Source organism: Euleptes europaea, chromosome 4 (assembly GCF_029931775.1).
Source record: "Euleptes europaea isolate rEulEur1 chromosome 4, rEulEur1.hap1, whole genome shotgun sequence".
NCBI classification, from domain to species: Eukaryota; Metazoa; Chordata; class Lepidosauria; order Squamata; family Sphaerodactylidae; genus Euleptes; species Euleptes europaea.
Genome location: NC_079315.1, coordinates 98,374,135 through 98,386,700, shown reverse-complemented (window position 1 = coordinate 98,386,700; position 12,566 = coordinate 98,374,135). Strand labels below are relative to the sequence as shown.

Here is a 12,566-nt window from a genome sequence, read left to right as displayed (position 1 = left end):
ACAGCTTCGCTGTATTCAATGGGGCATTTCCCATTTTTCCTTTTTAAATTTTTTAATACCCTTTTTTTCTCTGCGGCAACTGGGAAGCCTCTGAGGAAGCAGCGTGGCTCCGTCACTCCCAGCCACCATGGATCTACCCCCACCCTTTAGGAATGGGCTGCCCATCTGCTACTCTAACAACCCCAGCTTCTGTTTACATGATAAAGAGGTGAAGTTAGAGATCCTCGCTTGTTTCTTGAAGTGGGAAGTGAAAAAGCACATAAAGGGTAAGCTGTACCCAAACATCCATTGTGTTCCCAATGGGGAGAAGGGTTAAAGAGTTCTTCGCCCACTTCTTGGCTCACAAAACAAGGAAGCAGCTGAGGTGCATAAGAAAGGACTCCATGGCATGAGGACTATGCTGAGGTCCAGCTCTTGGGTGCCATATTGAGTCATGAGACCGCCAGCTGCCTATCCCTGAGGTAATCTAAAGAAGTATCCTTTATTTTCTGTCATTTAAAAACACTTATTTACCAAGCATGAAGTTAGACCAGAAATTTTCCAGCCGATCAATCTGTTTAAAACTTTAAACTCCTCAAGATGCCAGCTTGGTGCCAACAACAGCAGGAAATGGGTGCGTTGTGAAAAAAACACCCCCTCCAAAATGTAAATATTTTTATTAAGATGCTTTATTTTAAAAGAGAGAAAGCAAATCCAAGCCTGTTCTGTGTATATTTTTCATATGTATCACAGGGTTCTGTCAGACATGACATTCCGTTATTCTCTAGTGTGACCAAGAAATTGAACCCTTCAGCCAAAACATAAAATAGTAATTCTCCATTTTATATTGTGTAGAAGTGGGATGGTTGCTAACAGTTCACACTGCAGTATGCACAGTACAAAGAATCCCCCTTTTTCTGCACCTCAGTTACCTGAAACTCTTGATTCTCCCCATGCAAAGGGTGTCCATCAGGCAACTTCATGTCAGGATAGCCCTGTGTAAATAAATTTAGTTGAGCTTTTGGTCTGGATATTTCTCTTCCCACATACTCTGCAAACATATGAGGAAAGGTTGAAGGAGCTGGGTATGTTTAGCCTGGAGAGGAGACGACTGAGAGGTGATATGATAACCATCTTCAAGTATTTGAAAGGCTGTCATATAGAGGATGGTGCTGAGTCATTTTCTGCTGCCCCAGAAGGTCGGACCAGAACCAGTGGGTTGAAATTAAATCAAAAGAGTTTCCGGCTAAACATTAGGAAGAACTTTCTAACACTTAGAGCGGTTCCTGGGTGGAACAGGCTTCCTCGGGAGGTGGTGGGCTCTCCTTCCCTGGAGGTTTTTAAGCAGAGGCTAGATGGCCATCTGTCAGCAATGCTCATTCTATGACTTTAAGCAGATCATGAGAGGAAGGGCAGAAAGGGATGAGTCAGTGCTCGGCTTTCATGGCCTTTCCTTGCATTCCCAGGGTAGTGCCGATTGCCACTTTGGGGTCAGAAAGCAATTTTCCTCCAGGCCAGGTTGGCCAGGGATCCTGGAGGGTTTTTTTGCCATCTTCTGGGCATGGAGTAGGGGTCACTGGGGGTGTGTGGGGAGGTAGTTCTGAATTTCCTGCATTGCGCAGGGGGTTGGACTAGATGACCTTGGAGGTCCCTTCCAACTCTATTATTCAACTATTCTATATTGTCCGATATCACATCACAATGAGGTTGGGATAAAGTTTGTCACTATTCTGCACTCCCCAAGTTTTGAAGAAACAGTCTGTAAAGGGTGTTGCAACATAGTACTGAGCCTCTCTTACACAGAAGACAAACTGAATGCACATTATAACCAGTATCAGCGTTTAACATTCGGTGTACAGATTGAAACCACTTGAAGTATCACTGGCAAAAATGCCCTTTATGCAGCCCCTGTGCTTTACTGGGGAGACAGAAAGAGCAAGTTAGGGCACAAAGCAGACTACAAGAGCACAGATGAGAATATTGGAGTCAACACTGCATGGTGATGAGATGAAAAATTTGGGTCCGCTTCAGCATTATAAAATAGGGCTCTTAGCACCGGCTTAAGAACAATTCAGAAGAAGCAGAAGTTGCAGAGAAGTCAACCCCTTCAGCTCCTGAACCCATGCTTCTAACGGAATGAGCAGGCATATATACCTCGCATGAGTACTCGCTATCACCATGAGTCTTCACTTTGTATGTTATAATACAGAAGTAGAAAAACTCGTCTAAAATCCTGCCTTATTCTGAACAACCATGTCAGCAATAAGCAGAGCCAGCCCAGGGCTGCTTATTCTACCATGGTTAATGGCCGGCCTTTATACCGGAGGATCTCAGCAAGCGAAAAGAGTATTGCGTCGGCAGCTGCCCAGTCCTGTGCCAGATACCGATATCACCATGAGATTCCCATAGTCTGAAGTTACTTCTATTTCTTCCTTCCCCCCTCACTCTCTGGCAATAAATTAACTTCAGCAGACAAACTAGTCTGGAGAAGCCAGGCCCCGCACAGACGCAAAACTGAGAAGCAGCAGAACAAATGAGCGAGGCGTAAAAAGGCTCTGCTTGAACAGAAATAAAACAACCACCTAGTGCACACTTGCACAGTACTAAGGACACTGTTGGGATGACACATGGGCACTTTATGCAGGGCGGTTTCCTGGCGGTCACCCTGCGGTCTACTTCGGGGCTTTGCTTTGATCATACTTGCATTTTCCAACCGTCAGAGGCTGCCTTGCTCTCCCCACGCGTTTCTCCGTTTTCTGGATACTGGCTAAAAACAAATCCAGAAAACATGGGCAAAATGCATAGAAAAACACGGGGAGACTGAGGCGACCACTGACAGTGAGAAAATGCAAGCATACTCAAAGCAAAGCCCTGAAGTAGTCCGCGGGGTGACCACCAGGAAACAGCCATGCATAAATAACCATGGAGGGCTGCCACTGTGACAAATTCAAAGCATTTACCTAACAATGATGCCAAGTCATGTGATAATGTGGAAGTGTATTTAGTTGCTGGAATATGGATAACAGCTACTAATAGTACACTGCCAAACCATCCCACAAGACAATGCCGATGGTCCCTTGGACAGTAGTTTCATTCACCAAAAAAGTTTATAAGAATATGACAAAAATCACAGTAACTGGAGTTTTGTTTTAACATAAATAGAAAAGGTCTGCGAAGTTACATTTTTGTCTTGATTCCATTTTTTTTCCCCGGTTTGAAAATTGTCTACCAGTGCCCTTAAATTACATCTCAGTTGAATAACTACCAACAGGAGCTTCGTGGTCGGGGTTTAGCAGAAAGTAAGAAGTCTGAAAAGCCAGAGCTGCAAATTGGGGAACATTCTTTCTAACTTAGAAAATGGAAGTTCTGTTAGGATTTCGGTAATATAATGTTTTCTTTGCTTTCTAATACAGCAGTCAGGCTATCGTGGCAAATCATCATAGAAACTGAGCCTTTGACCCGGACGCTGTTCCCTCAGTTCGACAGTAGTTCCTCCAACAGCATGGTGTTTCAGATTGTGGAGAAGCGGGGAAAGATGTTTACCATTTCCTCCATCCTTCTGCAAGCTCCCAGTTTTAGCACACGCACATTGCTCCAGGGGGAGTCCGCTGACTGGCAGGACTACAATTTCAGGGAGCACAGGAAACTGTGGTGGGAGGGGGATAGGAGGAGGTTTTCTTTCTCAAGTGTGACCCTGCTCATGTTGTCAAATCTGATCAGTGCATATTTTACACTGAGGTTGCCATCTGTCAGCAATGCTGATTCTATGACCTTAGGCAGTTCATGAGAGGGAGGGTAGGAAAGTTTGCATCAGTGCTTGACTCTCGTGGCCCTTTCTTGCATGCTCAGGGTAATGCTGATCGCCACTTTGGGGTCAGGAAGCAATTTTTCCTCCAGGCCAGATTGGCCAGAGATCCTGGTGGTTTGGGGGTGGTGGTTGTCATCTTCTGGGCTTAGAGTAAGGGTCTCTCAAGTTTATTAATACGGTCAACTGACCAATCACATGCCAACACATCAAAATTTCCAAACACAATAGTTTTGCACCGCAGAATCACAGAATCAGAGTACATATAAGGGTGTACGGTCAATAAAAGCAACCCCTGGTTAAAATTATTATATTAAAATTGATAAAATTGTAAAATATTCTAACAATCATTCTCTAATAATGCTCTGTGTATTTTAATAGCAACAGCGCAGAACTTGGCAGTTTGGAGAGTAAAATGAGGGTCTTCTCCTAATAGGAGCTTCTTTGCCAAAAGCTAAACTGACTCATCAGGGAATTTACCAAGTAGGGAGGAAAGGAGTAAGGGTCACTGGGGTTGTGTGGGGGAGGTAGTTGTGAATTTCCTGCATAGTGCAGGGGGTGGACTAGATGACCCTGGTGGTCCCTTCCAACTCTATGATTCAAAGCTGGCCTGCAGCGTGATCAAAATATGTGCCGTAGTCTGGCAGCTGAATGTCAGCTGGTGTCCTTCCAATATTCAGCCAGCTAACAGTACACTGCCATTCCACCACACACACACAGCTTCACGGTCTTCTTGTTCAGACACTGAACCTCTCCTGCAGCAAGTAACAGTGCAGTAGTGACTGCTGTAGTCAAAGCAAAGCAGCCAGCTAACTGTACACTGCCTACCAGACACAGGCAGCAAAAGTATTAAATCCAAGCAACTCGTCTGAACTTTAAAAAAGTAAATACTCTATTGATTCAACGACGACTCTTGTGGCACCTTAATGACTAACACGTTTACAGTTGGATAAGCTTTCAAGAGCCAAAGCTCACATTGCCAGATACAAGAAGAGCAGTTGGTTTTTATACCCCACTTTTCTCTACCTTTAAGGAATCTCAAAGCCGCTTACAATCCCCTTCCTTTTCCCACAACAGACACCTTGTGAGGCAGGTGGGGCTGAGAGGGTTCAGAGATAACTGTAACTGGCCCAAGGGCACCCAGCAGGCTTCACGTGTAGGAGTGGGAAAACAAATCCAGTTCACCAGATTAGAGTCCACCACTCAAGTGGAGGAGTGGGGACTCAAACCCGGTTCTCCAGATTAGAGTCCACCACTCTCAATCACTATACCACGCTGGCTCTCAAGTGGGATCTGGCGTAAAAAGCATGTGCAACAGTAAAAGATTTTAGTCCTTACAGTGGCACAAGAGCTAGATTCGAGCCCAATAGCACCTTACAGACAACAAAATGTTTGGAGTATGAGCTTTCGAGAGTTTATCAGGTCTCCCTTCATTAGATACTAAGGCCTTTTATGCAGGGACATTTCCCCGCGGTCACCCCCGCCGACTGCTTCAGGGTTTCCTTTTGATTATGCATGTCTTTTCTGCCCATCAGAGGTCACCTCGCTCTCCCCATGCATTTTGCCCGTGTTTTCCAGATGCTGTTTTTAACCAGAATCTGGAAAATACGGGCAAAATACGGGAGAGCCAGCGTGGTGTAGTGGTTAAAAGCGGTGGTTTGGAGCAGTGGAGTCTGATCTGGAGAACTGGATTCGATTCCCCACTCCTCCACAAGAGCGGCAGAAGATAATCTGGTGAACTGGATTTGTTTCCCCACTCCTACGTACGAAGCCATCTGGGTGACCTTGGGCTAGTCACACCCTCTCAGCCCCACCTACTTGTCTGTTGTGGGGAGGGGAAGGTGATTGTAAGCCGGTTTGATTCTCCCTTAAGTGGCAGAGAGAGTCAGCATATAAAAACTAACTCTTCTTCTTCAAAACGCACGGGGAGAGCAAGGCAACTTCTGACTGGCAGAAAAGGCATGCATAATCAAAAGGAAGCCCTGAAGCAGTCGGCAGGGGTGACCATGGGGAAATGTCCCTGCATAAAAGGCCTGGGACACAAGACTCGGTTGTTCCGGCTGTGACCAGCATGGCTACCTGGATATAATTATTTCCTAGACTGACATCCCGTACTGCTCACAAGGGGGTGCACTTCCATTACTTTTGGGCGCTTCGGAAAGCAACACTGTGGAGTGCAGCTAGTGACTGTTATACCCAAACAGCCAGCTAGTACAGCACTGCCAAAGTGACACATTCCTCTGGGATTGCCTTCAGCACTTGCTTCTTCTCATTTTACAATACAGGCAGACTTCCATCGGTGCACTTTTAAGAAGTGAGCCTTCTCGACAGTGTATTTAAGCAGTAATAAATAAATCCATGCATTGGCACCTGGTGTTTTTATCTGCCGTTAGGCAGCTTGGTTTAATGCTGGCCCAGAGTCTTCCTTTACTTTGACACCCACCCTCCCCCCCCCAAAAAAATCCTGAATTCCACAAAAGACTTTGAGAAAGAAATCTGGGAAGCAGTGGGAGTAACAGTGATTTTAGCAATGAAAGCACGGGTAGGGGCTGTGGCTCAGTGGTAGAGCATCTGCTTGGCATGCAGAAGGTCCCAGGTTCAATCCCCAGCATCTCCAGCTAAAGGGACTAGGCAAGGAGGTGATGTGAAAAACCCCTGCCTGAGACCCTGGAGAGCCGCTGCCAGTCTGAGTAGAGCAAGAGTCTGATTCAGTATAAGGCAGCTTCATGTGTTCATCTGATGGTCAAATATACCTTGTGCATTTCCAGAGACGCTGTTTCAAATGATGTCAAACCTTTGTTTATTGAAATATCTTTCTCTGAGCCTCTACTGAACATGTTGGCCCATTCGCACCAGCTCAGCCAACCACAGTCTGCTCCATCATTCCTTTTATTTATTTTGTTTTTAAAAAACAATTATTTACCAAAATATTCTATTTTGAAAGGTATTACTTTACTCGCTTAAAATATACGCTGCCTTTCTGCACTTGCATCCAAGACAATTTGCAACATTCTTTATTTCCAGTGACCAGGCCCCATCACTCCGTGATGAAATGGGGAAACAAGTATGACCCATCATGTATGTTCAGTCATGAATATGCATTGCATTTCTCACACATAAATAATAAAGAAAACTCTAGTTCTTCAGAGCTAGTTGTGTTATCAGAATTGCTTTGGTTATAATGATACTTAGGACCGATACACAGTTGTATCCTGTGACTCTTTCTGGCCAATGGTGGAGCTTTCCTCCAGCAGAAGTGTATCACACTGGTGCACAGCCCCTTGTGCCGAAGGAAGGCTCTGCCACTAATAGAACCATGACCATATGACCCCCCCACACTTTTAAGTGTTCAAAGATCTTCACAGTAGAGATGCCAAAAAGTGGGGGGAGTGTGTCCTGGTTTTGTACCTGTAATGGATGTGTGGAAATCAGCCGGTGACGTGTTTTTTTTTTTAACCAAAACATGGAAATAAACCTGATAAGTGCTGCAGCTCAAGCATCAGTTAAATGCACAGGTAAAAAGACAGCTGGCAAATTAGAGGCTCTACTTCACATATATTAGCTCAGCATTCTTCACAACAATCATGTAACCAATAGTCAATACTCCCACGTTACAGGTGGATAGGTCTGGCTGAAGGAGAGTGTCTTGAAGTGCAATATTAAGCAGAGTTACACCATTCCAAATCCACAATGGACTTAGAAGGGTGGGACTCAGTTTAAGAATGCACTGTTGATCATCCAGAAGAGAGATGAAAGCCACTGAGAAACACTCGCTCCTTTTCCCATTCTTTTCTTTCTCATTGGTCTCTTCACGAGGACCACATTTTTGCAGAAAAGGGTGAAACAATCTTGTAGAAACTCACAAAAGCTTACCTTGGTCAGCATTTGTAAACTTTGCTTTCTGATCTGTCTGAGGTCTGTCCCAAGAGCCTTCATTATTTTCCCCTGTAAGCAAAGAAACAGATGGAGAAGATGTCGGTTTATTTTTTAGACCTCAGATCTGAGCAACATAAAAGTCCACCCACTTTCTTAAAAACCTGCTGTGACAAACCGAATTTTATTTATCCATATCTAGTGGTTGCCAATCCTACACCATCTGATCAAACATTTAAGTGTAGGCCCTTTGTGGGGTCACCAACCTTCAAGTGGTGGCTGGAGATCTCCCGCTATTACAACTGATCTCCAGGTGAAAGAGATCAGTTCCCCTGGAGAAAATGGCCACTTTGGCAATTGGACTCTATGGCATTTAAGTCCCTCCCTTCTCCAAACCTCTCCCTCCTCAGGCTCCACCCCTAAAATCTCCAGGTATTTCCCAGCCTGGGGCTGGCAACCCTAGCCCTTTGTAATCTTACACAAAGATACCTTCTACATAAGCTGAAATCCTAAAAAAACACACACACACACTAGAGAGGAAGGCCCAGTGAACACAGCCAGGTTCACTTCTGAATCAACACACTTGGGATCACACTGTAACTTGAACGGGGAAAGTGTAAGCATTTCTTTTACTTGGCAATATAACACACAATAAAGTTAGTATATGCCTCTTAAACTTTGCATTTCTAAAGAGCCCCTTTAACGAGACCTTTGGGTTTGCTCCGCCCCCACCTCGAAGAACCCCCTCAAGGAAGCATGCAAAATCATAGCTGCTAGTCAGCTCTGCAAACGGCGATTGCTAATGGCTTTTGCATCGGGAGCTTTGATGAGCATCAAAATTGACCCTGCATAAATGGCCCAAGGGAAGGTCTCTCTTTCAAAGAAACTGACACACATATACCCATGACAAACGGATAGGCCAGGAGGATCTTGGGCTAACCCCTGGTTTCCTGATCTCCAAAAGGCCCGTTGACACTTGAAGTTTTAATCTAGCATAAACTAAACACGAGTCAAGGGGCACCTTGATAACAACTATGGCCATTTCCTTCAACATCAGCCTCCATGGACCAGTGCCCAGGCCTTCAGGCGCAATGCAGCGGTTTTTTCGCCGCATCGCATCCCAGAGAGCCCAGCCGACGCTTTCCCCCCTGCTGACCCTCGGGCCGACTCCTGCCCAGCCCCGCAAAGCTATGGGTGTGTCGGTCTGGACGGGAGGATCTCGATTTACCCACAACACCTCTTCGTCCGTCTTGACCTTGCGCCCGGCAGATCTTTCTAACTTCCACTCCATCTGGGGAGAGGGGTGCCTGCCTTGCTGTTCCCTTTTGCCGGGGCCGAACAACCCCGCCTCTTCCCTGATCCACCCCTCTGTGGAATGCAAGGAGTGAATCTTCCCCGGCAGCCTCGGATTTCCCCCCTCTGCTCCTCCTCCTCCTCTCCGTGCATTTTTAAGGTGCATTAAGGTGCATTTTGTCCTTTGCCCCCCTCGTCTGTCTTCGCTCGGCACCCCGCAGCCTCCTAAGAGGCCTCCCTGTCCCCTCTGAGCTCCCTGCTCGGCGCAACCGTTTAAAGAGACAGGGCAAGCGGCAAGAGGCGCGGGAATCCCCGCTCCTGGAGTCCCATTGGCTGCCCGGCCCTGTGACGCGAAGGAGGTTCCCTTCCTTGGAACGCGGCGGCGCGGAGCGCGCGCGCGCGCGGGCGGCGGGGCTGTTGCTGCAGCGGCGGCAGCGTCTTTGCGCCTGAGAGGCTGCAAATCGCGGGCAAAGCCCCGCTTCGGCTGGAGTGCGCGGCTGCTCCGCCATTGTGTGCCGCCGGGCAGAGCGGTTGCCAAGAGCGCCAAAGGCTGCAAGGGCGGGCACAGAAGCGGGGAAGAGAATTGCTCGCCCCTTCCCCTAACGGATCCAGGAGAAATTCCTTTCTTATAGTCTGGCAGTGCATTTCAGATTTGGGGGGAGGGTGCTAATAAAAAAAAAAGGCAAGGATACGTTCAAGGTTAAAACGCACTTTTTATTTTACCTTTTTTTAATAGTCTGGCAGTGCATTTCTGATTTGGGGGGTGCTAATACAAAAGGCAAGGATACGTTTAAGGTTAAAACACACTTTTTATTTTACCTTTTTTAATAGTCTGGCAGTGCATTTCTGATTTGGGGGGTGCTAATACAAAAGGCAAGGATACGTTCAAGGTTAAAACACACTTTTTATTTTACCTTCTTTTCTTTCTTTTTTTTAAGCAGTGTATTTCTTTTAAAGAGAAATTGTTGTGATGGTTTTGTGTCCATTCCTGTCTCCTGTCATATAGAATCAAGCAAAGTTTAAACGGGTGAATATATGTGATTAATTGAAGCAACCGGATTTGTGCTTGTGCCATGCGTGCCTGGCACGCCGAACCAACCCTACTTTGAGCAAAGTGAGAGCCACCACTTCGAGTAGTGATTTTCTGGCACCACTGCCCAGCAGCAAATTGTCATAGTTAAATTGTGGAACTCCCTGCCCCAGGATGTGGTGATGGCTGTCAACTTGGAAGGCTTTAAGAGGGGAATGGACATGTTCATGGAGGAGAGAGCTATTCACGGCTACTAGCTAGTAGTAAAAATGGATACTAGTCATGATGCATATCTATAATCTACAATATCAGAGAAGCATGCCTATTATATATAAGGCACTTTGGAACACAGGCAGGATGGTGCTGCTGCAGTCGTCTTGTTTGTGGACTTCCTAGAGGCACCTGGTTGGCCACTGTGTGAACAGACTGCTGGACTTGATGGACCTTGTTCTGATCCAGCATGGCCTTTCTTATGTTGTTATGTTCTTATGTCATGTAATTAAACCTGGCATGGGGAAGGGTATTTAGCTTTTCCACCCTTGGTGCCCACAAGTTGTAGATCAATCTTGCTAGTGCACACATCCGGTTAATGTATGATAGAAGCCATTAATTAATAGGCCTAAAGGTAAGGTAAAGTGTGCCGTCAAGTCACAACCAACTCATAGCAGCCCCATGCAGTTCTACCTTATGGGGTTTTTAAGGCAAGAGATGATCAGAGGTGCTTTGTCATTGCTTTCCTCTGCAAAGCAGCCCTAGTCTTCCTTGGTGGTCTCCCATCCAAGTGCTAACCAGGGCCAATCTAACCTAAAATAACCTGTTCAGAGACCGTCAACCTCTGAATCTCAGTGCAAAGGGCCAACATCAGGAGAAGGCATCAGCCTCTATGCCCTGTTGCTGGATATCCAGAGGAACTGGCTGGCCCCTGTGTGAGACAGGACACTAGACTAGATGGACCACTGCCGGTCTGATCCAGCAGGGCTCTTTGTGTGTTCTTCATCCTGCTTAACTTCTGAGATCAGGCTACTTTGGGCTACTAGGGCTGCTATGATGAATCGGCATATGGGTCCAAAATATGTGTTCTCCTGTTGTTATTGAAGTGCCCATGTTATTGAACAACCCTCTGTTTCGTCTAGGAGCCCTGTGGCGCAGAGTGGTAAGCTGCAGTACTGCAGTCCAAGCTCTGCTCACAACCTGAGTTTGATCCTGACAGAAGTTGGTTTCAGGTAGCCGGCTCAAGGTTGACTCAGCCCTCCAACCTTCTGAGGTTGGTAAAATGAGTACCCAGCTTGCTGGGGGTAAAGGGAAGATGACTGGGGAAGGCACTGGCAAACCACCCCGTAAACAAAGTCTGCCTAGTAAACGTTGGGATGTGGCATTCTCTCATGGGTCAGGAATGACCCAGTGCTTGCACAGGGGACCTTTACCTTTTGCCTGTTTCGTCTGGGTGGAAACTGGGGCCAAACAGGGGGCTCAATCATCCTGGGGGGGGGAATAAAAACCGGGCCTTGTCTACTTATAGGACATTCTGGTCACAAGTTTCTCACAATTCCTAGAGCTTCCCAGAAGTGACAAGGGTGGCTCTAGGAATCACCAGAAACCCTGTAAGTAGTTGATTTGAGTTTTAGAATTCACAAAAAAGTAGATACTGGGTAGAAGAAAAGATAGGGTATACAGATAAATACAATATGGATGCAGTTGTGAAATAATGTGTTTGCTCTATACATGCACATAGGGTGGGGGGAGAGGAGCAGAGCTATAAGGGGCGTTGTTTGGGGGCTCAAATAACCTACCAAAGCCATTGATGATTAGGCCTATAGCCTAATAAAGAATGGGAAAATTTATAAGAAGCCACACCCACATTCAGTTCTTAGAAACTAATTATTTTAATGGACAAAGTTATCTTGATCATATTAAAGCCCCACAGATTAACCTGTAAAGGTTGACTCTACACCGTTGCCAAATAATGGAATAAAGACAGGAATGGCAATAACGGGTTTCTTGCACTATGATGAAATATGCATTTCTTTGTTCTTAAAAAGAATGACGATTGTTTATTATGTGGGTAGTGTACAGTTTATTATGCCCTTGGTTCTCGTTTCCGTGTTTTAAGTACTTGGCTCTTTGTAAGCGATGTGACACCTAAGTTCAACCTTGTCGCTGAGGAACCTTAACCAGTTTTTGGAACAAAGTGGTGACAGTTTGAGGTTTGGAGAATGGTAGAATGTGGTTAAACGACAAGAATTAAGTGACTATTCACAATAGAACGGCATATATATCTGGCCCTCGCTAACAGTGATCGCAGTGCTATGGGATGGCTGTTCTTTTTGACATGTACATGCTCTCTTCCTGCCTCCGAACTCCCTTTGCTATTAAAGGTGAGTCATGCTGATTCTGCTGAGCCTTTTCTTGTTTCTCCAAGCTCTAATCCAGTAAAACTGATATTGTCCCTCCTATGCCTGATTTTGTTTGCTCTCTCCTTCAGGTACAATTTCTCCAAAGAAAGTCAACGTATGCTATGGGAATTAGTCCAAACCGGCAGCCCATTCCTGATCTCCAAGGATGAAAGCCCTTAAGAGGGCAAAAAGG

At 45.9% G+C, this 12,566-nt stretch overlaps 1 protein-coding gene across 1 annotated transcript in view; it reads right to left on the bottom strand.

Moving 5' to 3' along the window:
- Nucleotides 1-11,458, bottom strand: part of CDC20B (cell division cycle 20B) — a 31,436-nt gene extending 19,978 nt beyond the window's left edge. The window contains exons 1-4 of the mRNA XM_056849041.1: nt 11,405-11,458; nt 8,559-9,500; nt 7,658-7,729; nt 903-974 (exon numbers count right to left, since the gene is read on the bottom strand). Of these exons, the coding sequence (XP_056705019.1) occupies nt 903-974; nt 7,658-7,729; nt 8,559-9,500; nt 11,405-11,458 (1,140 nt within the window). The remainder of the gene's footprint in view (nt 1-902; nt 975-7,657; nt 7,730-8,558; nt 9,501-11,404) is intronic.
- Nucleotides 11,459-12,566: the final 1,108 nt, after the last annotated feature.